Source organism: Mauremys reevesii, linkage group 10 (genome assembly GCF_016161935.1).
Source record: "Mauremys reevesii isolate NIE-2019 linkage group 10, ASM1616193v1, whole genome shotgun sequence".
Taxonomy (NCBI): Eukaryota; Metazoa; Chordata; order Testudines; family Geoemydidae; genus Mauremys; species Mauremys reevesii.
The window spans coordinates 82204923-82231378 of NC_052632.1; the positions used below are offsets into that span (position 1 = coordinate 82204923).

At 59.5% G+C, this 26456-nt stretch overlaps 1 protein-coding gene across 3 annotated transcripts in view; it reads right to left on the reverse strand.

The window, feature by feature from the left end:
- The window catches only part of CASKIN1 (CASK interacting protein 1), a 150484-nt gene that overhangs the window by 44128 nt on the left and 79900 nt on the right, over positions 1 to 26456 (reverse strand). For all 3 annotated transcript variants that reach the window (XM_039492015.1, XM_039492014.1, XM_039492016.1), the window contains exons 2-4: positions 7896 to 7947; positions 896 to 993; positions 115 to 260 (exon numbers count right to left, since the gene is read on the reverse strand). In XM_039492015.1, the coding sequence (XP_039347949.1) occupies positions 115 to 260; positions 896 to 993; positions 7896 to 7947 (296 nt within the window). The remainder of the gene's footprint in view (positions 1 to 114; positions 261 to 895; positions 994 to 7895; positions 7948 to 26456) is intronic.

Genomic DNA, 26456 nt, shown 5'->3' on the forward strand with positions numbered 1-26456 from the left:
GGCTGACCCCGCTGTCAGCAACGCCAGGCCAGTGCCGGCCCACCAGGTCCTGACCCGGTGCCCAGCTCGCAGACCTGGCCCCCGGGAGTGCTCGGCGAGCCCGGCCCCCCTTACCACGTCATAGTGCCCGTGCTGCGCCGCCAGGTGCAGGGGGATCTGCCCCTCGTCTGACTGGACGTTCACGGCCGACCCGGCTTTCAGCACCATTTTCATGGGCTCCTTCTTGCCTTGCCAGGCGGCGTAGTGCAGGGGCCGCATCCCTGCAGGGGCGGAAGGGGAACGGCCGGCTGAGCAAGAGGTGCCCCCCCAGCCAGCAACCCGGCCACAGCCCGCACAGGGGCCTGGCTGAGTGGGCATCTCCCACCTCCAGCCCCGTCCAGGGAGGAACCGACAGAGTGGCTGCCCGGAGCCGTGCGTGGCCCCGGGCTAGGGCCAGGAGTGGAAGTGACCCGCTGGGGGGTTGACCCGGCAGGGAGAGGAGGGGGCAGGATGGGGCAGCCGAGGAGACAGGTTCTGGGCAGTATCCCCTCTCGGGCTGGGGGTGCCTAAGCTGCAGAGGGGAGCCCGGGAACTGCTCACAGCCAGGGCAGAGTCAGGCTTCCCGGCTTAATGGTGCCGCTCAGGCCTGCCCGTGCGCTGGGGTGAGGGTGCTGGCACCGGACGAGCCCGGAGCTCCCTACCCAGCCCCAGCGGTGGGTCCCGCCAGCACGCTGGCTGCCCGGCTCTGTGGCTAGGGGTCTCCAGGGCACCGGGCTGGCAGCATGGGGAGCCTGGGCCCCTGCTGGGAGCGGCCGGACGGGCACGGCCCAGGCACCGCTGCTGTCACCAGCCCAGTTACGGAGCCCACTGGGGTCACACTGAGCTCCCAGCCCCCGGCAGGGACCCCGGCACTTGCCTTTATTGTCCTTGATGTCCACAGCGGCCTGGGCCTCCAGCAGCAGAGAGATGAGCTCTGTGTTCCCATTGAGAGCAGCGTGGTGCAGCGCCGAGAACCTGGGGAGACAAGGCACAGGGTGAGGCCACCACCCTCCCGCCGGGGGTCCCAGCCAGGGCAGGAGGGTCCCAGCACCTCAGGTGCAGATTAGCGCGTTAGCACCAAGAGGATGTTTCTGAGGGTCTGGGGACCCCCCGCCCTGGCAGTCAGCCCCTTCCCCACAGAGTGCAGGCAGCGCGCAGGAGAACACCGCAGAGGGCGCAGCACGAACCACGCCGCAGCCCAGGCCTACAACGGGGGCTGGGAGATGTGGGATTCGCTCTTCGGTGCGGATTGAGATTCCCCCGGGTTATAGCAGCAGGGCCCTGCCTGGGGAGACCCTCCCCAGCTCAGCTGGAAGGCAGTGCTGGGTTTCTGGGGAGACCCTGGCGAGTCCAGGGGACAGGCAGTGGGATCCCAGGCAGTCAGTGACCCAGGAAATCCCTGTCACCACAGGGCAGGGAATCAGCTTTTTAACCAAACTCTCCTCCCCCCCACTCACGGTTTGGCACCTGATTCTCCAGCCTGGCCTGCACTTGACCATATGTCTTGGATCAAGAACCCACTGCGAAAATGGGACCGAAAAGCAGTGCAGCCTAGTGCACTGGATTGGGATCTAGGGGCCCTGGGTTCTCTTCCAAGCACCAGCCTGCTGGGTGACCTTGGGCAAAGCTCTTCATTGCTCAGTGCCTCAGTTTCCCTTTCACTCTTTGCCTGTTTGGCCCATCAGGGCAGGGGCTGTGTGTTCGTGCGCAACGGAGGCCCCATCTTGGCTGCCCTCTAGCTGCTACTGAAATCTAAACAAGAAACCAGAAGGAGCAGCCAGGACCTTTCCTGGGTCCCCACCCAGAGACCTGCAGCCTCTCCAGCGACGAGAGCATGGTGCCGGGCCGTGTGCTGTGCCGCCGGACGCTGAGCCGAGCAATCCAGGCTGCCAGGGGCCACGGGCCAGCCTGCTCAGCCCCTCCCAGCCAGGCTCATCAGGAGACAGCAGGACAGGCGCTGACCTACTTGCTTCGGTAAACAACCCAGAATCCTCTGCGCCACGACCATGTTCTCCGGCTGCCTGCGTCCCACAGCACCCAGCTCCTTACCCGGGAGGAGGGGTCTGGCAACCAGCTGCCCGGGGTGCTGCTCGCTGGAGGGGGAGTCGGGGGAAACCATTAGCTAGAGCGCGAGGGCTCAATCTGAGCTGCTGGCTGGAGCAGGAACTGTGCGGGGAGCTCCCCGGCTCAGCCCCCGTGCTGCCACTAACAGCCTGAGCGTGCTCATGGGACGTGCCTGGCAGGCCCAGGGCAGGCCTAGCCTAGAGAACCAGATCAGGAGCACTCGCTATCTCCGGACACGTGGGAGATTGTGTCTGTGGCCATCGTGTTTGTGGCTCTCTCTCTGCAGCCTGCAGGGCTGGCCGGGGTGCCAGGCTTCACATACCATGCTGAGCCCTCCCAGCGCTGCAGCAAGCAAACAGCCCTGCCTGGCCACGCTGGGGATCTGTGGGGCGAGCCAAGCCAGCACCCCACGCAGTGCACTGCTCCCTCGCCCCACGCTGCACGAGTGGCTGGATGCCAGGTCAGAGGTAACCAGCACAGCGGGTCCCGGTGACGGCTGGGTTTTGCGTTGTTCCCAGGAACGCAGGGGACAATCCCACGGTAACACCAGGCTGCCGTCAGCACGCCCCAGCTGTGGGCCAATGGCCCGGGCACGCCATGTGGGAAATACTGCCTGCCCCACTGGCCAGGGCTATCGTGGGTCGGCTGCCTGGCACTGCACCCTGCATCCCATTGCAATGGTGCTGCCATTGTCCATCACCACCCGGAGGGCAAGAACCCCCCCGGCTTTCTCTCCCCTTGCCACTGTCTGTGGCACACAATTTAACAGTCAGGTTAGCCACCGGAGCACTTCGGGGGCGGGGGGACGGCTCCGTCTCTCAGTCAAGGCTGGACGTCGGTCTCTCTCGACGGGATCTACCCGCACAGAAGTTCTGCGCTCAAAGCGGGACTCACTGGGGGAGATCTAGAGCCGTTTGAACATAGGGGCCCCCTCTGGCCTTCCCGTCACTGAGTCTATTCTCCCTGCTGTCCCCCTGCAGAAGGGAGACGGGCACAGAGCAGGGGCACCACAGAACTGGGCTGTAACCAGCAACACGGGCGCCCCTGCGGCTGGACTAGCGGGTCCCAACAGTGACCCTGCTCAGCTGCATGATTCCAGATACATCCCCCAGAGATGGTGGCCGCTCCCACCCTGCTCCCTTGGAAACCTCCACCATGGAGCCTTCCTTCTCCTGCAGCCCAGCCCCACTGCAGCAGGAAGCTACTGGGCTCATGCCGTGCAGGGGAAAGCCGGGGCCCCCCGGCAGGTGAGCAGGGCCGACGTTCCCCTTCTCATCTGGAGGTGTCTCTCCCTCCCCCACCCTGGAGCATCCCACCTAATCCAGCCTGGCTGGCTTTTGATTTCATTTTCAGTGAAAATGCCTGTAACTTCTGCAGGGAGCACAGGCGCTAATCCTGCCAGCTTGGGAGCGTCGCAGAGCAGGGCAGCTTCGAGCGAGGAGGGCCCCCACAGGAAGGAGCAGGGCGGTGCTGCCCAACAGCGCTGGCAGACAGGAACTCATCTACGAATGTGAAAAACCTGCCGCCCGCCCCCGGTGCCTGTTGTCACGGCATGCCGGGCACTGCAGCTGGGCAGTACTGTCGCCTCCATTTCACAGCTGGCAACACCCACGTACAGAGAGGGGGGTGACCTGCCTAGGGTCACACAGCCAGTCTGCAGGAGAGCTGGGAAAGAACCCAGGAGTCCTGACCTCCAGCCCCAGCTCTAACCACTAGACAACGGTGCATTCCACAAGAACCCTGCTCCTCTCTGCCATGCATTACAGCAAAGGGAGGATCTCAAACCTCCAGTCCATACCAAGCCAGCCCCTGCCCTAGCCCGCAGACCGACCCGTGCGCCGGCCCATTAGCAGGGAGCGCGGCAGGCGCTCGGACACAGCGGTGACAAGGATGGTGCGACGCGAGAGCTGGACATGACATTTCCCATTCACCTCCCGCTGCCAGCCCAGCTGGGGGAGAGCCCTGGGGACGGAGCTCCCTTGGGTGCCTGTCTCTGCGTATCCCTACCCTCCCCTCCGACACAGAGAACTGCCCCGGGGGGCCTGGCCAAAGCTCCCTGCCCGTTCACTGCAGCACAGGCCGGCCCTCGGATCTGCCTCCAACCCCAGCCAGGCCCAGGGTCTGGGTGTCCCATGGCACCGACGAGGGGCCCCTTCTGTCTGAATCCCTCTGGAGACCACCCAGCACCTGAGCCCCTGGCTCCCCCGACCAGACAGGCAGCAAAGCACGGTGGTGGGCACAGGGCGGGGCAGTCAGCCGGGATCCGTGACCACGCGAACACCGGGGGGCGCTCTGGCTCCTCTGGGGGCTGGAACATAGAGGCTCAGGGGTTCAATCCCCTGCTACTGGCGACCCACCGAGGGGCCTGTAAGACTAACAATCCAGAGGCCACGAGAGACCCGGATAGCAACACCTGGCAGGGTCATTTACATGGGAGGCAGGTGCTGTGCCGCCACAGCAGACTGCTCTAGGGAGGGGATCGTGCCCGGGGGTGCAGGGGAGCTGCCCATCAGGCCAGGCACTAGGAAGAGGCAAAGGGAATCAACAGGAAGGAACCCCTGCCTGGAACCCACCCAACTCCCCGATTGAGTTCTCCAGCGGTGCCTGCCCACGGCCCCAGCACTGCAGCTGGGCCCAGATCTGCCTCGGTGCCCTCCCCGCCCTGCCGCCCCCCAGCAGCCATTTGCTCATCCCACGCGGCTCAGGCAGGCTGCAGCGCCTCCCATGCAGAGCCGGCTCATTCGTCTGCACCGCTGGATGCTGCAGCCAGCCTGCTCCTTCCCCAGCCAGGCCAGGCTGCCTCGGCATCTCTCCTGCCTCTCGGCTGTCAGCTTCTGATCCAGAGCACGGCAGGATGGGAAAGCCCCGCAAGGTCGTGCAGCCTCCAGGGAGCCAGCCCAGGGCCGTTGCTGCCAGCAGAGCCCACAGCCAAAGGCAGGGGGAGGGGGCAGCTATTCATTTTCTTTTCCGCTCCGGCTTCCCAGCATCTCTGTTGGCCCTGCCTGCCCCAGGCAAAGCTGTGTGCGCGGCTCTCATAGGGTTAGGAGTTACCTGGCAAAGGCAGAACAGATGGTGTCTGTTCAGCTCCAAGGGATGAGAGAAAACCCCAATGTACCAGCTTCTGGGCTGCTGTTAAGGTGACCAGACAGCAAATGTGAAAAATCGGGACAGGGGGTGGGGGGTAATAGGAACCTATATAAGAAAAAGACCCCAAAATCGGGACTGTCCCTATAAAATTGGGACATCTGGTCACCCTAGCTGCTGTCAGGGCAGGCCTGCCTCTCTGAGCTGCTCGCTGGCCATCTTTCAGGGCTGGGGCTGGCCCACCGGGCGGGGGGAGATGGCCGACAGCCACGGCCATGAGCTCTGTGCCGGCTGCATGAAGCCCACACTCATGCAGAAACCACCGTTTGTCCCTAGGGAGCTCACTGCAGGAGGCTTGGGGCAGATCCCAGAGCGACCCGGCCTGTCGAGAGCTTTGGAGGATGGGGCGAGCGTCTCTCTGTGCCGTGGGGCTGGTGTTCAGCTGGCTGTGCCTGTGCCTCGGAGTTTGTTTCTAGAAAAAAAATAGCTCTGAAAGGTGGTTTTGGAAACGGCTGCCCACCCCCCCGGGCTCCAGCCTCCCGGCACATGCCGCCATCCCAGGCCCGGGAGCCACTCGGTGCTACCTCCCGGCAGGTCCTCTGCCCCGCCAGGGCACTGTGATCTCAGAGAGGTATATGGGGAGGAAGCAGAGTCCAGGCTGCTACTGATGCTGCAGAGAGCAGGAGACGGGAAGATTCTGCTGTGAAGGAGAGAACAGAGGCAACAGGCAGCCCTGAGCACTGGCCTTCGAGCCTCTGGATTTACGTGCCCCTGTCCAGCAGCGCCGCCTAGGACCGGGCGTGAGTGCCGCAGCCTGGCACTGGCCATGGCAGCGCCCCGTCCGGCAGGGCCGCCGAGGACCGGGCGCACGCGCCGCGGCCCGGCACTGGCCATGGGAGCACCCCGCCCGGCAGCGCCGCCTAGGACCGGGCGTGCGCACCGCAGCCCGGCACTGGCCGTGGGAGCGCCCCGCCCGACAGCGCCGCCTAGGACCGGGCGCACGCGCGCCCGGCACTGGCCGTGGAGCGCCCGCCCGGCAGCGCCGCCGAGACGGGCGTGCGCACTGCAGCCCGGCACTGGCCGTGGAGCGCCCGCCCGCCAGCGCCGCCTAGGACCGGGCGCACGCGCCGCGGCCCGGCACTGGCCGTGGGAGCGCCCCGCCCGGCAGCGCCGCCTAGGACCGGGCGGGAGGGCCGCCGCCTGGCACTGGCCATGGCAGCGCCCCGTCCGGCAGGGCCGCCGAGGACCGGGCGCACGCGCCGCGGCCCGGCACTGGCCCTGGGAGCACCCCGCCCAGCAGCGCTGCTGAGGACTGGGCGTGCGCGCCGCAGCCTGGCACTGGCTGTGGGAGTGCCCCGCCTGGCAGCATTGCCTAGGACCGGGAGCGCGCGCCGCGGCCCGGCACTGGCCGTGGGAGCACCCCATCGAGCAGCGCTGCCTAGGACCCGGCGTGCACACCGTGGCCTGGCACTGGCCGTGGGAGCGCCCTGCCCGGCAGCGCCGCCTAGGACCGGGCGTGCGCGCCGCGGCCGGGCACTGGCCGTGGGAGCACCCCGCCCGGCAGCGCTGCCCACGCCTGCGTGATGTGGCCGAAGATCCAGCTCAGGAGCTGCCGGGACTCAAACGGAGCCAGTCCAGAAGCTGCTAATTGAAAGGAATCCGTGTCCTGTGGCGGCATCTCTCTGTCCCCGCAGCCACTCAGCCGCTGCTCTGAGTGGGAACAGCAGGGCCCATGGTTGTACTACAGCGTAATGAGACCGAGCCAGGAGCGCGGGGGAGAGTGTCTCCTCCCCACGCCCACAGGTCCAGAGCGCCCGCAAGCCAGCCTGGCGCAGTCAGCCAGGGGCACAGCCTGGCCCTTCCCCTGGCCTGAGCTCCGGGCTCTGCACTCCCCCTTTCCTCTAACATCTGGGGCGGAGCATCCCCCGCTAGCTGGGTCCCGGAAGGCTGCGGGTGGAACGCAGACCCCTGCCGGTCCCTTTCCGATGGAGTTACTGGTGAGAGTGCAGCTGGCCTCGGGCCGACTGCGAGGGAACCTTTAATCCTGAAAACTGTCTCGGAGCATCGGCGCCGACTCTGCGGGTGCTCCGGCGCTGGAGCACCCATAGGGAAAAATTAGTGGGTGCTCTTCACCCACCGGCAGCCAAGCTCCCCGCACCCCCTCCCCTGGGCGCACCAGGTCCCTGCTGCTCTGCCCACCTCCCAGCACTTGCCCCCGCCAAACAGCTGTAGCAAGCGCCGGGAGAGAGGGGGGAGGAGCAGGAACGGGGCAGCTCAGGAGAGGAGGTGGGGCCGGGGCGGGGATTTGGGGAAGGGGTTAGAATGGGGGCAGGGGTGGAGTCGGGGCGGGGACTTTGGGGAAGGGGTTAGAATGGGGGGGCAGGGGTGGAGTCGGGGCGGGGACTTTGGGGAAGGGGTTAGAATGGGGGGGCAGAGGTGGAGTCGGGGCAGGGACTTTGGGGAAGGGGTTAGAACCAGATAGAGTCTGTTCCCTCTCCCGAGCTCCGAGAGGTCTCAGAGCTGGGCTTGGCAAAAGAGAAGAGGCCCTTGTAAACCAGGGGGAAAATGCAGGTGCCCACAGACCATAGAGAGCAATTCACTGGCAGAGCAGCCCAATTTCATCATGGAGCTTGGAGGGCTCTCAGACACCTGAGATACTCTTCTGCTAGCTCCAGCCAAGCGGCAAGCACCCCCCAGTCACACACTCAGCTGGGGTGGCACCTACTTACCCATCAGTGTCTTGGAAGTTGACATTGACTTTCTTTGCGGACCCAAGGAGCTCTGGGGGAGAAAGAAAGCAAGTGTTAAACAAGTGACAAACAGGGACATTCACGGAGTGTGGGGGAGTGAGGGCCCTGCACCCCTCTTCCTGGGATTTACCGTGACTTTCAGCCAGCCAGTAAAACAGACGGTTTAATGGACACTGGGAACGCAGGCTACAACAGAGCTTGTAGGTACAACCAGGACCCCTCAGTCAAGTCCTTCTGGGGGGCAGGGAGCTTAGACCCAGCCTTGGGGTTCCCTGCGTTCCACCACCCAGCACACAACTGAAACTAAAAACTCCTCCAGCAGCTCTCTCCCCTCCCCCCAGCGCCTCCTCTCCTTTGTCCAGTCTCCCGGCCAGGTGCCACTTCTCCCAACCCCCCTCCTGGCTCAGGTTACAGCTCAGGGATCTTCCTTCAAGGGAAGTCCCCCCCGCCCCCACCCCAGTGTAACTCCCCTGCAACATTCCCAGGTCAAATCCGCCCCGCTCCCTGTTGCCCCCAAGCTCTGACAAATGCCACTTTGTCCCTTGCTTTGCAAAAGCCGTTTTACGCTAATTTAGGGGCCCCTGCAGAACCACGGAACGGGGCAGCCCGGAAAGCAGCAGGGGAGACTCCATCCTGCCTTGAGGGACCCCACCCTGGGCTGGGACAGGAGCTCATTCACTTCATGGTCCATGCAGAGAATCCCAGCAAAGGGCTCAGCCATGGCCAGCTGTGGGGGGGATTTCAGGCCATGGGCACTTTGCCACCAGGAACTGAGCCGAGATGCCCAGTTCATCTGCTGTGTGCCACCAGCCTGGGCAGGATTCGAATCAGCAGCTCACCAGAGAGAAGCACCATAGCTCAGGCCTCTAGGCCAGCCAGACTTCGGTGGGCTCTGGCTCAGGCCCTGCACTTCCTACAGCCTCCATTGCCTTCACGTCAGGGCACAGGGAATTGGGGACGTTACAGACATTACAGCCCAGAGGGCCGGCTGGGCACCTCCCCCTGCTCTGACAGTCTCAGGGTTCCCAGGCAGCCCAGGCAGGGGCCCATGCAGATGAGGGCTGGCAGGGTTTCGTGCTGGGCCACCGCATGGAAGCGGGGATCCTGTCAGAACCCTTCCTTTCCCACTGCAGCCAGGTCTCCTCAAGCCCAGGAAAGAGCAGAGGGACACCAAGGCCTCGGATGGCAAAGCACAGGCCCCCCTGAATAATCCCATCGCGTGGCTTTGGGTTATTCACAGAGTCAGAGTTTAGAAAAGTGGGTTAAACCCACATAAAATAAGAGGCACAGCAATCTGCGATGAGTGCCAGTGGCGAGGGGTGGCCACGCTCCCAGCAGCGCTGGGACGAGGCGCGAGACATGCTGATGGTTCTCCACCAGACGTGGCCATGGTGATAGCAGCACAGACAGGGCAGGTGTTTTAACCAGGGTCAGACGACATGATGGTGAAGACCCCGGCGCCCTGCCCACGCTGCAGCATGCTGCCCCACGCCCCAGTGGAGAATCCCAGCTCTAACGTATCAGCCCCGTGAGCTCAGGGACAAGGCCCCCAGCGAGCACAAGGCTGCTCTGCACAGGGCAGATAGGGGCCTCGATTCTCCTCCTGCCCAGGCTGCTGCTAAGTGCGAGCGAGGGGGGCAGCTGCCCTGCTTTGAAAGCATCTCCAGCGAACCTCTTTGCTCCTTCTCCAATCAGGTCTGTTTGAAGCATGGAGGGGGTGAACAGGCCGGGCAGAGAGCAGTGGTAGTTATAGCAGTCTGCACCTGGAAGGCATTGGCGGTCCACCTATCCTGCAAAGCATTGCGAGCCGGGCACAGCTACACCAGCAAAGCTGGGCTTTCGCTGGCATTGTGTATTTCAGCCCCCTCACCCCTCCCTGCCCTGGGGAAATAAACTCTACTGGTAACAGCACAGCTCCGCCAGGATAACTGTGTCTGCACTAGGGGCTTCTGCCGGCACCGCCGTCGCTCAGGGTCTCACCTCTGCACATGCCTGGCCAGGATAAGTGTATCACAGCCCCTTACATCTCTGGAGAGGAGAATAAAGCACCTTCCCCCAGGAATTTCTAACTTCATTCTCCCCTGAAATGCAACTACCTCTGGGCGAGACACAGCATTGCCAGCTCTTGGGATTATCTCGTGGTACACGGTGTTTCTTTCTTACAGCCCCAGCTCCTGGAGTCATGTTATTTTGACAGAATTTCAGCTTTAATTATTAACAACAAAAGTTACGTTTCTGGCATGGTCACCAAGGAAGCCAGAAAATATGATCCCTAAAGGCTCAATGCCCAGAAAAAACGAGAACCCCAAATGGTATTTTTTAAAATCTCGTGCCCCCTACTGAGTTATCAACACCATGCCCCCCAGTGCCCTGGCCTCTGCTCGGACCTCTCCCGCTGAGCCGCCCTGAGCCCGCCGAGCGAGCGGGAGGGCGGAGAGCCCCACTGAAGGATCGCTGTTAACAAGCTGCAGAGTCAGAGCCTCCTCTGGCCAAAGAGCCTCGAGAAATCAAGGCGAGATGCTCGAGGAAGGGAAAGGAGGGGAGCGAACTGCGACTCTATCGCCTTCTACGGCTGTTCCTGCCCTGGCCTGGCCGGCTGACAGGATCCCGCCAAGCCCAGTTCAGCCTCACTCCTTGCCCTTGGGGTCAGCGACACGGGGCAGCCAGACCTCATCCCCTCTGAACCCTCCCCCGAACACACACGCATGCACCATGGCTTGTGCTCCGGCAGCGAGTGCTGCGCTGTTTCCAGCAGGAGAGGCAGGGAAGGCCGCTGTGCTCTGGCAGTCTTGCCCCTGCTTCTCCCAGGATGCCCCTCGTGCCCCAGGCCGTTCTGTGCAGGACTTTCCCACAGGCATCTTCTCCAGCCTCTCCTTGCGCTGTCAGGGTGCAGGGGCCTCCCCCACCTCCCTGGGGCCCCCCTCTGTGCCGAGCTGCTCTGCGGGCTCAGGAGGCCGGGGCCGCTCAGTGGAGCGCACATCTGCAGCATGTCCCTTTGGAGAAAGAAGGGGCAGCTCAGTGTGACACCCGGCAGGCAGCCACAGATTGTACGGGGAGGGCAGGGGAGCTCCGAGAGGACCCAGGAATTCGGTTCCTTCCCTCAGTGCAGGTCCCCAAAGCCCAGCGGCTGGGCTGCTCCGTGCTCTGCCGTCACTCATCGCCCCAGTGGGATCGCAGCAGCGCGTTAATGCGTCTGGGCGAAGGAAGCAGGGAGGGGGGAGATTACGCTCCACTTGCTGGAGTTGGGCCCAAGTGCTGGGAAAGCAGCACAGGTCATATCAGGACAAAGAGAACGGAGCTTTCCAGCAACCTGACTCGGTCCCTCTGTCTGCCACCTAAGACGCTCCATGCCGAATCCCTGCCCCCGCCAGGCCACTGGCCCCTAGCAGCCAGGAGACCTGGGCAGCCACTGCAGCAGCCTCCAGAGCCCAGGGCTTGGCAAGCAACCCTGCAGTGCACAGGCATGAAACCGGGCGCCATCTTCCTCCGCCCCCCCACCCCCCATCGGCATGCTGTCCTGGCTGCACCGCCAGTGGGCCCATGCACACCCTCCCTGCCCCAGATCCCTGCCCCAATCTCGGCAAGGGCCCTGCCTCTGTGGCTGGCAGCTACCCGATGCTTCAGAGCAAGGTGAGAAATTCTCTGACACCCCGCTCCAACTGTGTGAGGGGCAAGGTGTTCTTCCCAATGCCTGCAGGAGCCCTAGCTCAGATCCATGAGACATGCAGCCCATATAGCAGAGACAATGCCGGAGACAGCTCCCTATTAGGGCTTTGCTAGGGGCGAGCCTGCTCTGCAGCCACCACTGCCGATGCCCTGTTTGTTGACCTTTCCCATTCACCACGAGTGACACCGGAGTAGATGGCCCAATAGTGTCCTCTGAGATGGGAGGAGGCCGGATCCTGGAGCAGGCCAACCTATGGCATTGGCATGGTCCCATCACAGAGGTGGGATGCTGGACTCCAGGGTCCCTCTAGGCCAGCAGCCCTACCGGAGTCTGTGACCCAGCTCAGCAGGAAGCGTGACGCTGCCCTAGCCAGGGAAACGATCTGGCAATCCTCATCTGCCTCCATTGGACACGCGCTTCCAGTCATTACCAGGCCTTTCCCAGCCCATGATCTGAATCTGCGTCTCTCAGCTGCAGAGCATCACATCTGCTAACCCCTCTCATTTCCTATGCCCAGAGGCCCGGCCCACCTTCACCCGAGTGCTGTCAACCAATAAAGGGTCCTGGCTGACATGCGCATTCATCTCCCCAGTATCAGAGCCCAGCACACAGATGAAATCCCTCGGAGATCCACAAACATCCGAGAAAGCGTCTCCTTCAACAGAGCCACTGCCACCCCTTGGTCTGCGGCTCAGGCAGAAAAGGAGCAAATGCTCCTCCTGATGCTGAGAAATACTCCAAGCATCAGAACGACTGCAGAGCCCCGAAATCCTGCTCCTCCTGGTCTCCTCAGCCAGTGCTGGCCTCCCCTATGCACTGTCCCCAGTTCCAGTGCAGTAACAGAGGTATTGCTTCATCCGTTCCCACTGGGGGTGCAGCCTAGGCCGCAGCTCCTCGGGACGGAGGGCTACGTCCAGCCACGCCGGGGCAGTGCTGGTAAGGCCTTTCACACGGTGATCCAGTGCCGGGGGAGGTGCGGTCCGTAGCAGCCTACAGCGGGCCAGGTAAAACGTCAGGCCATCCAGCTCATGGTCTGAAACATCACAAAAGTGCGACGCACACACACAAGGCATCAGCTCTCCAAGGAGAGACGGAGCCGCCTGCAGCCCAGCCCCAGGGCTCGCGCCTGCAAAGGACTTCGGAGAGATGCTAGACAAGGGGGTCATAGCTCCAGAACAAGGGTGAGAAGCAGTGACTGATCGGGGTGGGGACATGTAGCTGGTCATCACTGTTATACCCTGGGGGGGGAGGGGAAATGCCCCTTCACACATCCAGCCTTCTCCACAGAGAGACTCCCGGCGTGGAACCCCAGAGCAGAACAGTCCCCGTCAGCGAGTGACAGCAAACCGGGCTGCGTGCTCAGAGGGTTAAAGGGGCCTCATCCCGGAAGGGCTAAATGGATCCAGTGAGGGGACCACCTGCTCAGCTGGACACCGCCACCGCCCAACCACCTGCGGCCCCCCGCCACTCCCGCTCCGGCACACGCCAGAGCCCTGTGCGATCAACACCCACCACTGCAGCTTCCACCGTGCTCCCCCTGCCACCGGGGGCCTCACATCTGGGCCGGCCTCGCCCCCACTAGGGCAGGACAGTTCCCTGTGGCAGATTCTCCCCAGCGCTCTCTCCAGCCCAGCATCACTCGGTTCCAGCGACGAACCCTCCCCGGCGAACACAGCCGACAGCTGGGCCCTGCCCGACCCGAGAGCGTGGGCCCTGCCCAACGCATCTGTGCCCAAGCCAAGGCCAAGCCTCCTGCTCTCCCCAGGGCACAGCGGCTGCCCGGGGCAGCTCCTTCCCGCTTCTCCAGAGCCGCAGCCTTTGACGGTGCTTGGCGACTGCTCCCCCTTCGGCAGCACCCAGCCCCTGCTCCTGCCGGCTGAGAAGATACACGGCCCCTTCTGCAGGTAGTGGTGCGCCCCTCCCCGGTGCCACTCTTTATTCCAGCGGGAAACAAGGCAGCCGCAGGTCGCAGGCGGGATGTGGAGCTGTTTTTACACCAGGCTGGGAAGTTGGCAGCGCACTGCTGGCTGCGTCCCAAAGGTGAGCGGCTCCCTGCATCCCAGCACCCGAGCGCTGAGCAAGCTGACAGGCTAAGGAAGGCCAGGGGCTCGCCTGGGGACGCCCTCTCCCCCAGTAGCCACCTAGGCCCTACGCGCTCATCGTATGCCTAGATGGCTGTGGGAGCTCCCTGCGGCCAGCACCGTCCCACCCAGGAACCAGGGGACAAGGAGCAAGAGAGGTCGGGTCTCTCCTGGTCCTGAATCCACTAATGTTTTGCCCAGCCCCAGACACTGGAGCACCTCTCAGCTGCTGACTGGCCACAGCCCCCCAGACACCCTGCACCTGTAGGGCGAGGGTGCATCTCCTCCATCCTGGGTGCAGGCAGCCAGCCGTCTCTGCTGCTGACGGAGGGTCCCCTAGGGTCCTAGGCCCCAGATCTCAAGGCTCTCCAGCACTGGAGGAGATATCAAAGAGGGGCAGAGAGGAACCCTTTGAACTGGATGCCTTGGCAGGCAGCCCAGCATCTGCACGAAGTGTCTGTTCTGACTTGGAGAAGAAGTGACTTTAAAAACTAAATTCGGGCTGAAAAAGCACATACAAGAGTGGCTGGAGCCAAGGGAAATGATCACAAAGGCGGCTCGATCTCCTTCATCTTTGTTTCTTCTTCTTCTTTTTTTTTTGGTCTGGTTTTGTCAAATTCTGTATGAAAAGACCAAAATGTGGAGAGTGTCACACCGTATGTCACACTCGGTTAGAAGTCATGTAGCTCCTCGGCACGACCTAAGGAGAACGTTTGCTGATGCTGGCCGGCCCAAACAGAGCTCAGTGGGATTCCCTGTGGTTGGGCTAAACAGATCCCTGGGAGACATCCCAGCTAAACAAAGCTCCAAGCGAAGTGAGTCCCCGACAAAGCGGTGCACACAGTAAACAGTGACGCCAGCTGGGCTCTTCTTTACGCCATCCGTTGACACGCAGACCGGGGAGAACACAACAGCCTTGAAAGGTGACAAGTACAAAGATGGATAAAACACATTATCACTGAAAAAAATCTGTGATTAGCCTGCAGAACTCTCTGCTGCATAATACTATTGAGGCAAGTAGGTTTAGATATTTATACTGATAAGATCAGCATCTGTAACACACTAAGAAGGGTACCAATTTTAAGAGCTCACTCCTCATACTGCAGGGTGAAGATGAACAACAGCCACGTACAGGAAGCAATCTCCTGCCTAGTGCAGGACTGCACAATTAGCTGGACTGGGGGATTTTTATCCTTCCTCAGAAGCATCAGGAACCGGCCCCCACTGGAGGGTGGTTTTTGAGGAGATGGCCCATCGGCCTGTGCTGGCAGAGAGGAAGGAGGCTGGAGCGTACGGACCATTGCTCTGTTCCGGTACAGGAACTCTTATGAGCCTAACAGCTGCGTCTGTTTTTCAGCAGAGACCCGAATGCAGCTGAAATTGACAATGAAGAATTAAGAGACTCTTTGAGCAGGCAGAGAAGGCAGGAGACAGGATAAATGGAAGCAACAGTGAGGGATTTGGTACCGTCAGAGCAACTGAGTTAAAACCAGTGGCTGTAATGGATGCATGGCCGTCACAGGGTGCCTGGCCCCTGTGATTAAAGCAGGTTCAGCTCCCCTGCACCAGAGCATGGGCTCCCAGTGGGGTTAGTTAAGAGGGAAGGGCAGCACCTGGACACCATAAAAGATCTGGAAGAGACCCAGTGAGAGCCAGGGTGGGAATGGGGAGATGTTTGGGGATTTCAATTTTCAACCGCTAACCAAAGGGAATGAACGTCACTAGAAGCAAGATGAAAGATGAGTGTAATTCAGATCTTTATGGAGAACAGGTGCATATCATTAACGGTTTTAAATGTCTGGGCACACTGTTTGACAATAAACTTACTTGGAAGGGCCACACAGAAAAGTTTTACAAACAAATGCAAGGGTAGGCTTAATCTATTTACAAGCATTGCTGGGATTAACCAGGGAGCAGATAAGAAAGTACTGATGATGCTGTATAGAGTGTTAATAAGATCAGGCGTAGATTATGAGTGTCAAGCCTTTAATTCTGCATCCAGACCAGGGCTTTAGAAGTTTGAGTCAATTCAAGACCCAAGCACTAGGAATTGCATGTGGTGCATTATGACACCACTGTGTGTAACACAGGGAGCTATGTGAGAAATGCCTATCAGTTTAAGAATGGAAATGTTAGGTCTGGCATTTTGGGTTAAACTCAAGGGAAACACGGCAGATAAGAATTGTGGACAAACATATGATGAATGTTGGGAATTATGCAGCAGGAATGTACGCAATAAACTCCCTCATGCTCTTTGGGTTAAAATGTGAGTAAAAGACTGAAGCGAAAAGGAAAGTCTAGAAGAGATTAAGATCGATAGCTCTGCAGCTGTAATTTATACCTGGCAAATCATCTTTCTGGATGTGGATTTAGAATTGTAGAATAAAGTAAAGAGAAAGACAGAGTCATTCTATATGACAGATAAGGTTTAAAGAGACCGGGTGGATGAGGTAATATCTTTTATTGGACCAATTTAAGATAAAGTTGATGAGTTTATATATGGTAAATGGAGTCACCATTGCACAATATATTCTGACAGATCTAAAGATGGGGAAGAAAAGGTAAGTGGGAGCAGCCTTTTCACCCCTGAGACTGGAGTTAAGAAATCTAAAAGAATATCTAATTTTGCAGCCACGCTAACTGGTGAATTGGTGGGAATCACGTTAGCGTTAAACTGGATATGGGACGTACGGCCTACCACAGTTGTTCTCTTTTTGGATTCATCATCAGGTATACTGCTGGCAAGTGAAAGGGGTATAACAAAAAGCCAGAGTGATCTAATAAATGAAATATTGTGTTTGGCCACAGAGTTAGCACGCTCAGGTAGGGTGACCAGATGTCCCGATTTTATAGGGACAGTCCCGATTTTTGGGTCTTATATATATATATATATATATATATATATGCTCCTATTCTCCCCCACCACCCTGTCCCAATTTTTCACACTTGCTGTCTGGTCACCCTACGCTCAGGTGCGAACAGAGCACTAGCATGGATTCCAGCACCTGCTGGACCACCTGGCAATGAAATGGTGGATGAGACGCGAACAACGTTTTAAAACATGGAAAAACTGAGTAAAGATTCCTTTGAGTAAGTAGGAATTTCAAAGTTTCGTTAAAAGGGATTGAAAGAGGAACAGCAGGAAATGTGGGCCATGGAGAAACGTGGAAAAACATTCTATGAAGTGTGCCCCAAAGTAGAAGATAACGAGGGACTCGTATTTAGAATAAGTGGTCACTGTGGTTTGAATAATACTTTGTGTTTATTGAAGAGACACAGAGTTGGGGTGGGGAACAGCCGTAAGGATAAAGAAACAGCTGACCACCCGACATGGGAATGTTCCCAGGAAAAACAGGCCCTTTAGGAAGCAGACAGACACATTCAGATGACAGACTATACTAGGAGGGGATTACTGAGAGGGATGGGAACGAGGGATATCATTAAAAAAGCTCAACTACGTTTTTCTAAGGCGCTAGAGCAGGGAGTGCAGTGCAGTGCCATGAATGCATGAGGAATATAGTAGGTGGTGGTTACGGACTCAGTAGATGAGTCTGCTTTGCCATAAAGCAGCAGCAGCAGCAGCAGCAGCAGCAGTGAGAGCCAGTCAGGAAAAGTCCGGAGCCTGGGGGAGGCTGTCTCTGTGGAAAGCTGTAGAGAACAGGACGTTCACCGCAGGCCTGCCCAGGGAATAGGGAGGCATTGGCTAGGAAATGTTTGGGACCGGGGAGAAGCCTGAAGACAGGAGAGCAACAAGAGGGGTTGGCTGGCTGGCATCCCCAAGCCAGAAAGCCACTCCAAGAGCCAGAGAGGGCTGCAGGCAGGGGAGCAGCAGAGAAGCTCACCCACTGACATCTCCAGGGCTGGAGAGAAGGACCCAGGGGCACAGTGAGAAGGCCAGGGAGCATGAGGACTCAGAAGGGGGGAAACTGAGGCAAGTGTGCCTTTCACGCTGCAGCCAGCTGCAGGAGGGCGCTCCAGTCAGGGCCACTCGACCACAGCGCCAGAGAACCCATAAAGTCCCTCTAAGAAACCCACCCCCTTCTCTGCTAGAGGGCACACCCCGCCTCTGATCAACCCACCGCCGAGCTGACGTAGAAATACACGAGTAACCAATACATTCGTAGATGCTGCACCCAACTGCTTTGAGCCTCCCAAAGGCCTTTTCAAAGACGGGTAAATATTATCCCAACTTTAGAGAGAGAGAGAGAGCGCAAGCATGAGGGCTTTGCAGAGTCAGGAGTAGAACGGCCACTGGACCACACTGCTTTGATAGCATCTTTGATCCCAAAGGAGCCCTATTGTGCTTTACAAACTACAGAATCCCTATGCCTACCACTGGATGGCAGCCACCTCTGGAGTGGAACATGGCTGCTGTTTAACCGCGCACAGCAACACGTTGGCAAAGTAGCTTTCAAGCCAGTGACGGAACCGCAGCTGGTTTCGAGGCAGGGCTTGTTCTCCTTTGGGGTTGGCTCTCACTCTGGCTGTGCAGAGGCCTCCCTGATCCCCCAAGGCCACTGGGTTTGGCAGGGCGGCCCACGCCTGGCGTCACTACTGTTCATGCTGCGCTAGCAGAATGCAAAATGGAGCCTGGCTGTGCTCAGAACCCAAACTGTGCCTGGCAGAGGGTAGGACTTTCCTCCCACCAAACGGCGGAGAAAATAAAATACTGGGAATCAATCCAATTACCAAAATTATGACAGATTTTGTAAGATTTACATAAGATTTACTCACTAATACAGCTAAGGCTTTCAATTAAAGGGATCTTCATCCCAGCCCTGGCACGGCCGCAGCATGGGAGCAGGGGAAGCCACAGCACAAAGGCGCAGGGCCAATGCAAACAGAGCCGCCTGGGTTTGAATTACAAGCCCGTTCTTTGACACCCTTTGGCGGGGGCAGAGGGTGCTTGAGCAGGGACCAGATGTTTGTCCTACCCTGCTCTAACCACCAGTCTGATTTTCCCCTGCTCCTACCCCCAGTGGCGAATTATGGGTCTGAATTTTCCCAGCATAGCCAAACCCAGTGTCCCTCCCTGGGACAGTCCTGAGCAGAGCCATGGTCGAGCCGCTGGGCTGGGACTCAGCGCAGCTGGATTCCACCCCCAGCTCTGCTCCCCACGGCCTGCGTGCGTGCCCCTGGGCACGTCACCGAATCTCGTCCCCCTCGTGCTGTGGGAGGCAGGTCAGCTCCCCGGATCGCTGCATGACTCAGGCTCCTTGCTCATTTGGGACGTTTCCCCAGAGTCTCCTGGCAACGACCCCAAGAGCAAACATCTGCGCTGGCGTCGTGGGGCTGAGCCGTGTGCCCTAGAGCGGCCTGATAACCGGGTTTCACAGGTACTTAGGGACTTCCCTTCCGAAGGGCCCCACTGCACCTACAGACTACAGCACCCCTGGGGGGCGCATGGCCATCCGCTCACCAGCCGCACGTGGAGGGAAAACGCTGGCCAGGACGGTGATTGCCAGGCAGAGCCATGGGGCTCACCGGCCCTGGAGGACAAGACAGGACCTCAGTTTCTGAAAGTCCTCTCCGAACAACCCCCACGTGGCTCGGGGCAGGGAGTTCACACTAGCCACCACCTCGGAAGAAGGGAAGCTGAGCCGACACTGCGGGGGTCCCTGCGGCTAGCTCTCGAAGGAGGCTAATGGCACACGGCTGGGAGCAGGCTCTGGTCCAGTCTCCCCACTGGTAACAAAGGGATAACACCCCTGCCCTGCCCCTCATCCGCTCGGGCTGAGCCCCCGCTCTCTTGGCGTTCCTCGGCGTTACTGGTAACACAGCTGGGCAGGGTGACCACCTAGGCCAAGGGGCCACACCCCAGCCCAGGACGCCGCTAGCCCCACGGCAATCTCACTGGGTTGCCTGCCTAAGAGCAGGCACCAGCCGGCACCACGCCAGGCAGTGACTGATGGCAACCGGCAGAGCAAGGGGAGGGCGGGTGAAACCGCTCTTTGCAAGGAGCATCCTCCCAGAGCCAGAAGCGCTCCACGCACACATCTGGCAGTTACCATGGCAACGCCAGGTCTGTCTTGCAGGGACGAGGCAGAGCGGAGGCTGCTGCTGCTGGCAAGGGCCTGGGCCTTGTGGCTCTGGGCCCAGACAGAGGTTCCCAAGCGGGGAGGAGGGCAGGATGGGAGACACGGATGAGGAGCACTTCTGCCAGCGAGCCACTCGCTGCTCCGGCTCAGCCGCCTGTCTCAGAGCTACTGACAAGACAACGCTGTTCGGAGGGAACAAGCGGGGCGAGGCGAACGACCCAGCCCGCGCAGAGCCCCGCGGGCAGACAGGAGAGCCAGGAGTCACTGCGTGCCGGACAGCGGAGGCGGGGCCGGCATGGTTAGAGAGCCCAGCGCTGGGGAGGGGGCATCTCTGGGAGGCGGGAGTCCTTCTGCCTGCCGCCTCCCCAGCATGGCCTCTAAAGCACTTCAGAGCCCCTTCCACTCAGCAGGCTGTCCGCTCCTCGGCTCAGTTCCCTGGCCTCCGCTTGCAGTCACCTGAGAGTAGGCAACTCTCATCTAGCCCATTCCAGCAGCAGGGCCGTATCATTACCCACACTGTACAGGAGGGGAAACTGAGGCACAGAGAGGGACGGCGCTCCCAGCCAGCCACTGGCAGGAGCGAATAGACCCAGGTTTCCTGAGTCCCAGTCCAGTGCTCTATCATGTAGGGCAACTGCCTCTATCTTTCTGTTAATTTCCTTCTGTCACGGAGTCCCTGGGCGATGCTCTGGAACTGCTCCCCACCAAGCCAGTCAGGACTCTGGGGAGCCTCCTCTCCCTTGGAGCAGACTGTTTTCAGCCTTTGAGGAGGGACCCCAGGGTGCAGCCTGAGCAAGGCTGCAAGACACAGCCTATAGCTGGGCCTTCCGTCTCTTCCACCCCCCTGGGGTGGTGCTGGCCTTTTCCGCAGGGAGAGCTCCCCTCCCCTTGAGTGCCATACCCTGCCCCCGCATCTCTCTGTGCCCCCCTTGGAGCTCTAGTCACGCTCAGCGAGCCATCCTGTCCGCAGCCATCTCTGCTCAGGGCTGGTCTCGAAGGCAGCGGAGTGGGGGAATCGTCCTGGGCTTTCCACAGAGGGTCTCCGAGAGCTTTACCAAGAGCCCCCCTTGTAGGAATGCGGTGCCCAGAGGGATTTCCTTACCCATTGCTGAAATGCAGCCACCTCTGGGGTGGCCTGAGACAGCAAGGTAAGAGCGTACAGTCCTGCAGGAGACCAGTCCAGGGCAGGCCGTGAAGTGAAGGAGGCAGAACACAACGTGCCGGATTTGGGATGGGACCAGGGCACCCAAACTAGCACCCAGGCTCTAGTGAGAGGGGCCATGACACGGTCAGGAGCTCCCGTGTACGTGTCTTTAAGCATAGCACCCCCCACAACATACACCCCCTTCCACCACCCTGGGGCAACGGTGAACACGACCCAGAGGGGAGAGGGCTCCCTGCAGAGCAACCCACCCCAGAGACTGCAGGAGGTGTACGGCTTTGCTGCCTATTCGGCTTGGTCCTGCTCCCACTGAAATCAATCCGGAGGGTTCCCGGCACTCGCAGGCCTAGTCTGGGATCTCAGACTGGCTCTAAAGAAAGCGTTTTTGTTCCACTTCAAAGATCTATTTTAAACCTCCAAGGGAAAAATTAAACCTAGTTGGGGAAAAGAACAGTGGCTGGGAAGACGTCAGAGGAGATGGATGGATCTGGGAGACAGGGGGAAGCTTCCTGGATCTGAACCCAATGCTAGAAAATAAATTCATCACTCCTGCAACCACAGTGCCAAGCAGCTGAGATCTGGGCCCCACTATGCGCACATAGTCAGAGGCAGTCCCGGCTCCAGAGACCTCACAACCGAAACAAAGGGTGGGAGGGGGAACCGAGGCACAGAGAGGGGAGGGGCTTGCCCAAGGATGTACAGCAGATGAGTGGCAGAGCAGGGAGTACCAGGCCAATGTGCTGGCCACTAGACCCTGCGCGTCCACAGGGGCTGTACGACCCCTCTCCTGCCAGCAGATCTGCAGAGCAAGACTCTCAGATCCTGTGCCCATGCGCTCAGGGCTCTGCCTGGGCCCAGCAGTCCACAGGCCCATCGGCAGCACCCAGGGCCTTAACCTTGTACCCTCGGGGGGAGCTTTGGTCATTTAAAAAGACTCCAGCCCCTGCATGTGCATCTGCCACCAGGGCCTGCATGCAGGGGACGTTCTCCAAAGCCATTTGCTGTTCGCACGTGCCCACGCCAGCCGCGAGCGGAGCAATACCTGCCCAGACCACATGGGAAATCATTTAATCAAGGCCAGAAAACGTGGTTAGACGTGAAGAGCGGCGATCAATCTTCCTGACAGCCTGGGTGCAGAATGCGATTTGGGGCCTGGCAGCCGCTCGCTACAGACCCGGCAAAAGGGAAGACGTGAAAATGGGCAAAAAGAAAAGAAAAATCTCCAAGGCCGTGAGGGCGTCTTGTCTAATCCAGCTGCTCTTCCTTCGCCGCTCCTGCGGGGAGTATTCAGTTAGATGCCACACGGGGCTGCCTCGGCCAAACCGACGGGCCGGCCCCAGGGTGCAGAGAACGTGGTTTCACTCCAAGAGGGAGGGCGTCTCTGCTTAGAGCGGGTGCGGTGCCTGCTTCACCACCGACTCACTGGGCAAACCCCTCGATCCCGCAGAGTGCTCGAGCACACACTTCGCTTGCAGCATGTGCCCCCAGGCTCACTGAGGCCAACGGGGCCACTCACACATTTAGCGCGAACCACACCCGGGTGCGCTTTGCTGCGCAGGGCCCACGGCGCTCACCTTGCCTGTGCCTACACTTCCCCAGCTGGGCAGAGCCCGCAGCCCTGACCGACCTCCCCAGGGGGCAGCAGGGGGTGGGGGCTTGGGGCTTCATTACGAATACATTTGGGAATGCAGCTGAGAGCCATGACTGGCACAAAGTGGTGATGGCAAACACCTGTGCCAGGGAACGAAAAGCTGACACTGATTCGCTGCCTTTCCCTGCAGCGCATGGGAGCGCCAAAAGACGCAGTTCCCACAATACCCGGCCACACGCACTCCCCTTCCAGGGATCTGCTGTGCTCCGCCTGTGGCCGAAAGGAGCCTCTCCTGCGTACATCACAGCAGCTTGCCATGTGGCGTGCCTCACGCAGCCCCCTGCCAGCCTGCCCGGTCCCTCCCCAGCATGCACCGCCATGCCTTGCAGCCGCGCAGCAGCCAGATTTAATTTGATCCACCGGCTTGTGACTGTGATGACATTAAACAAGAGCAAAGGAGGAAGCAAACAGCTAATGCAATCTGGTCTCAGGCCAGCCGGCAGGGGCTAGTTCCTGGCGGATCGGGGTCAGCAGAGCTGCTCACTCCCAAAATACAACAAAATGCCTGTCACGTTCACAAGGTGTTATCATAGCTGTAGCGATTCGGATGATCTCCTTCTCCCCACACCCGCCACACTGCTCGCCTTCCAACAGCACGAGCACCTGGGGCAGGCAGCGCTTCCCTCTCTCTGCAAACAGCACCCAATCCAGCAGGCTGCGAGGGCTGCCAGAATACAAGGGGCCCCATACTTCTATCCCCTCCAGAGGATCCCCTTCCTTTCTACTGCACAGCAGGGCTGCAGGCTGCTCGCCCACCCTTCCAGAGTCCCTTTCAGACAGAGAGATCCGGCATAAAACCACATACCCAGAAGTCGCTTCCCCCAGGCCCCTGAAACGCAGCCACCTCTGAGGTGCGAGGGACGTGCAGGGCAAATCAGCTCCCTGCCCCGAAATGCTGTGAAGGCTCCAGCATCTCGCTGAAACGGAAGAAGGTCTGTGGGAAGCAGAGCATCAGGCAGGCTGGAGCACAGCCAGGACAGCTGTACTACCACCCTGGCTCTTGCAAGGACCATGTGACCTTTAATGACTCTGGCTAGCCAGAGAGTTGCCAGATGTTCAGGTTTTGATGCAGCTCAGTGCCCTGTGTGCCAAGGGGCAGCCGCTCGTTTTGGGAGAGGGCTGGAGGATTGAGGGGATTCCGGCTGTGGTACCTTTGACCAGCCCCGGTGAGGAAGGGCTGAAAAGCGTTACAGCCTAGCGTGCCGCCGGCGGCTGTCACTGCGCTGGGAGGTGTCTGTCTGGGTCCGCCCCAGTCACCGGCGCCAGCACCTATCGCACTCACAAGGGAGTGGCTGCAACGGCCTCGTGGGAGCAGTGGGGAGGAAGCCCGGACAGCTGCCCCTCCACACCACTGAGCCGCCTGCTGGCTAGCGATGGACTCGGTCCCAGTGCCTCCAGCAGCTCCTGGCAAACGGAGCCAGGGTGCTCCCCTCAGCATGCATGACCTCACCTCGCTCAGCCAGACAAGCCCTTAGTACTAGCCCACAATCAACCGCCACACCAGGGAATGGTCACCAGACCCAGGGATCCCATTGTCTCACCACGGCATCAGAGACCCACCCACAAACGAACTTGGGGGCTGAAATACTCCCAACAAGCATGAGCTCAATGAGAGCGGCTCGGCGCACCCTGCACCCTGAAGGAATGCCGAACGCCGGCCCTGGGAGGGAAGGACAGCTGGCACACGAGATGGTACCAGCTGCATACAAATGAGAGCAACAATACAAGACAGCTCCACAGGTCAGCAGCAGAGGCCCAAGCAGGCAGGCCCAGAGACCGATCCTTCTAAAGCCCCAATGTTCCCGGCTGGGGGTTGTGACCAGCCCAACGCCTCCCTAGAAACCAGCAGGGACAGCGGCGTTCTGTGCGGCGCGGCGGTAGGATGGGGTGGGAGCCGGGGTGGCAGCGGATGGGGGATATTCCCCACGGCTTGCCAGCCTGTGCCGATGGGACACGGCTGCTGGAGAGTGGGAGGGGCCATGTTCCGCGAGACTGGCTCCTGTCCATCCCAGACCCACTCAGCCACGCGGCCGCAGAGAGGCTAATGTCACAGGCCATTTGAGGTTCTGCTGAAGAGACCCATCGTGGGGGGGGAAGCCAGCACCCTGCCCTGTTAAACCCATGTTGGGAGCAGCACCCGCAGATTACACGCACGTCTCATTCAAAACCAGGGAGATGGAGCCCTCTTCCTTTCCCCTGCTGAGACGTGAATGCATGAGGCCGAGCGCCTGCTGTCACGGCGGAGGGCATCGCAGACGGCTAGAGGAGGGTGTTTTTCTGCCCTTAGGAGATGCAGGCAGCGGGAGCACAAGGATACTTGCTGGCAACACCTGGAGCATGCCTTGTCAGTGGCTCTCCACCTTTCCAGACGACGGTACCCCTTTCAGGAGTCTGATTTGTCCTGTGTACCCCCAAGTTTCACCTCAATTAAAAACAAACTTACCTACACAATCAGATATAAAAATACAAAAGTGTCCCAGCACACTCTTACTGAAACATTGCTGACTTTCTCATTTTTACCACCTAATTACAAAATAAATCAACTGGAAGATAAACATTGTACTTACATTTCAGTGTGTACGATATAGAGCAGTATAAACAAGTCACTGTCTGTATGAAATTTTAGTTTGTACTGACTCCGCTAGTGCTTTTTATGTGTAGCCTGTTGTAAAACTAGGCAAATCTCTAGATGAGTTGATGTACCCCCTGGAAGGCCTCTGCCTACCCCCAGGGGTACATGTACTTGGTGGAGAACCACTGTCCTAGAGACACAAACTGGGTAATTACTGGGAAAGGCCTGAAACACCAGCAAAGCGACACTCATGGGGAGCTCTGGGGGTGGTGGGACAGCTCCCATGTCACTCGACGGCACAGCGAGCGCAGCGCTCTGCCAGGTACCTGCTCCTTGGTCTGTACCTGGAGCACATCAGACACAATTGCTTCTTCACCACGGAATCAGATCGGGCAGGAAGAGAACGTATCAGACAGGTGTGGGGGAGGGGGGAGATCGGCTTTCCTCTGAACTGAGCCCACATGGAGCCTTCTGTTTCTTTAACATATTAACAAAGGACGTCAGCAACAAATTAGCAGCACAGCTGAGAAGGCGCACGCTGGAGATCAGCGCCTGACGCAGCAGCCATGCAGCCGCCCAGGCAGCGCCTGCCCCAGGAAACGCTCTGATGCTGGACACGTGGGAACATTCCAGCTCCAAACAGGAGCAGACCAGTGACCCCAGGACTGAGCACCCTGCCTCTAACCCAGGGGTAGGCAACCTGCGGCACGCGAGCTGGTTTTCAGTGGCACTCACACTGCCCGGGTCCTGGTCACCGGTCCGGGGGGGCTCTGCAGTTTAATTTAATTTTAAATGAAGCTTTTTAAACATTTTTAAAACCTTATTTACTTTACATACAACAATAGTTTAGTTATATATTATAGACTTATAGAAAGAGACCTTCTAAAAACATTAAAATGTATGACTGGCACGCGAAACCTTAAATCAGAGTGAATAAATGAAGACTCGGCACACCACTTCTGAAAGGTTGCCAACCCCTGATCTAACCAGATACTAGGGCGGGGGGCAGAAACCCCTCCTATTGCATGGTACTGGAAGGGAGCATCTGCCCAAACCTGGCCACGCTCAGTGCGTGCCCCCCATGCCAGCCCAGAGCCGGTGTCACTGCCGGGATGTAATCCCTTTGGCGGTGAAAGGAGCTGGACTGACAGCCCCACACGGAAGGAAGCCTGTATCCACAGGACTGGCACAGGCTTCCTTCACCCGTTGCCAGCCAACACACCTCAGAACTGAGCTGGACACCCCCACACACACTCCAGAAGCAAGAGGGACATCAGGTTTCCATGGCGCAGTCTTTAGCCTCTCTGCTGAGACCGCGACACCCAGAGCAAGAATTATTGGCCCTGGTGATATATGGGTATGACATGGC